At 52.1% G+C, this 409-nt stretch overlaps 1 protein-coding gene across 1 annotated transcript in view; it reads left to right on the top strand.

The window, feature by feature from the left end:
* Positions 1-149: 149 nt before the first annotated feature.
* ZNF76 (zinc finger protein 76) overlaps positions 150-409 on the top strand; it is a gene marked incomplete at its 5' end in the record, with an annotated part of 5,075 nt that continues 4,815 nt past the window's right edge. Inside the window, one exon of the mRNA XM_010164754.1 lies at positions 150-266. Within this exon, the coding sequence (XP_010163056.1) occupies positions 150-266 (117 nt within the window). The remainder of the gene's footprint in view (positions 267-409) is intronic.

Below are 409 nucleotides of genomic sequence, written 5' to 3'. Positions count from 1 at the left end.
TTTTCCATACGTGCCCACGTTGTGTTTGTAGGAACATGAGGATAACTGAAGGAGTGCATATGTACAGCAAGGAGGGGAATTACTGGTGTGGGCTTTACAAAGCCTGCTGTAATGGCTCACTGAATTCATTTCCATACTTCTCTTGGCAGGATTTGCAGGAGGAGGAAGTGCAGAGCAGTGAGAAGGGGCAGCAGGTCAGCAGTAGAGCTTTCCGTTGTGGGTACAAAGGCTGTGGCCGCATCTACACCACCGCCCACCATCTCAAGGTAAAGCAGGTAACATGCAGTCACATGCTGCGCAGAGCAGACGTAGCCCCGTGTTACGCTGCCAGAGCAGAACAGAATCACAGAATGTTGGGGATTGGAAGGGACCTCGAAAGATCATCCAGTCCAACCCCCCTGCCAGAGCC

The sequence above is a fragment of the Antrostomus carolinensis genome, unplaced genomic scaffold (assembly GCF_000700745.2).
Source record: "Antrostomus carolinensis isolate BGI_N321 unplaced genomic scaffold, ASM70074v2 scaffold41473, whole genome shotgun sequence".
NCBI classification, from domain to species: domain Eukaryota; kingdom Metazoa; phylum Chordata; class Aves; order Caprimulgiformes; family Caprimulgidae; genus Antrostomus; species Antrostomus carolinensis.
The sequence above is the reverse complement of the archived record's forward strand: the minus strand, read 5'-3'. Positions and strand labels throughout refer to the sequence as shown.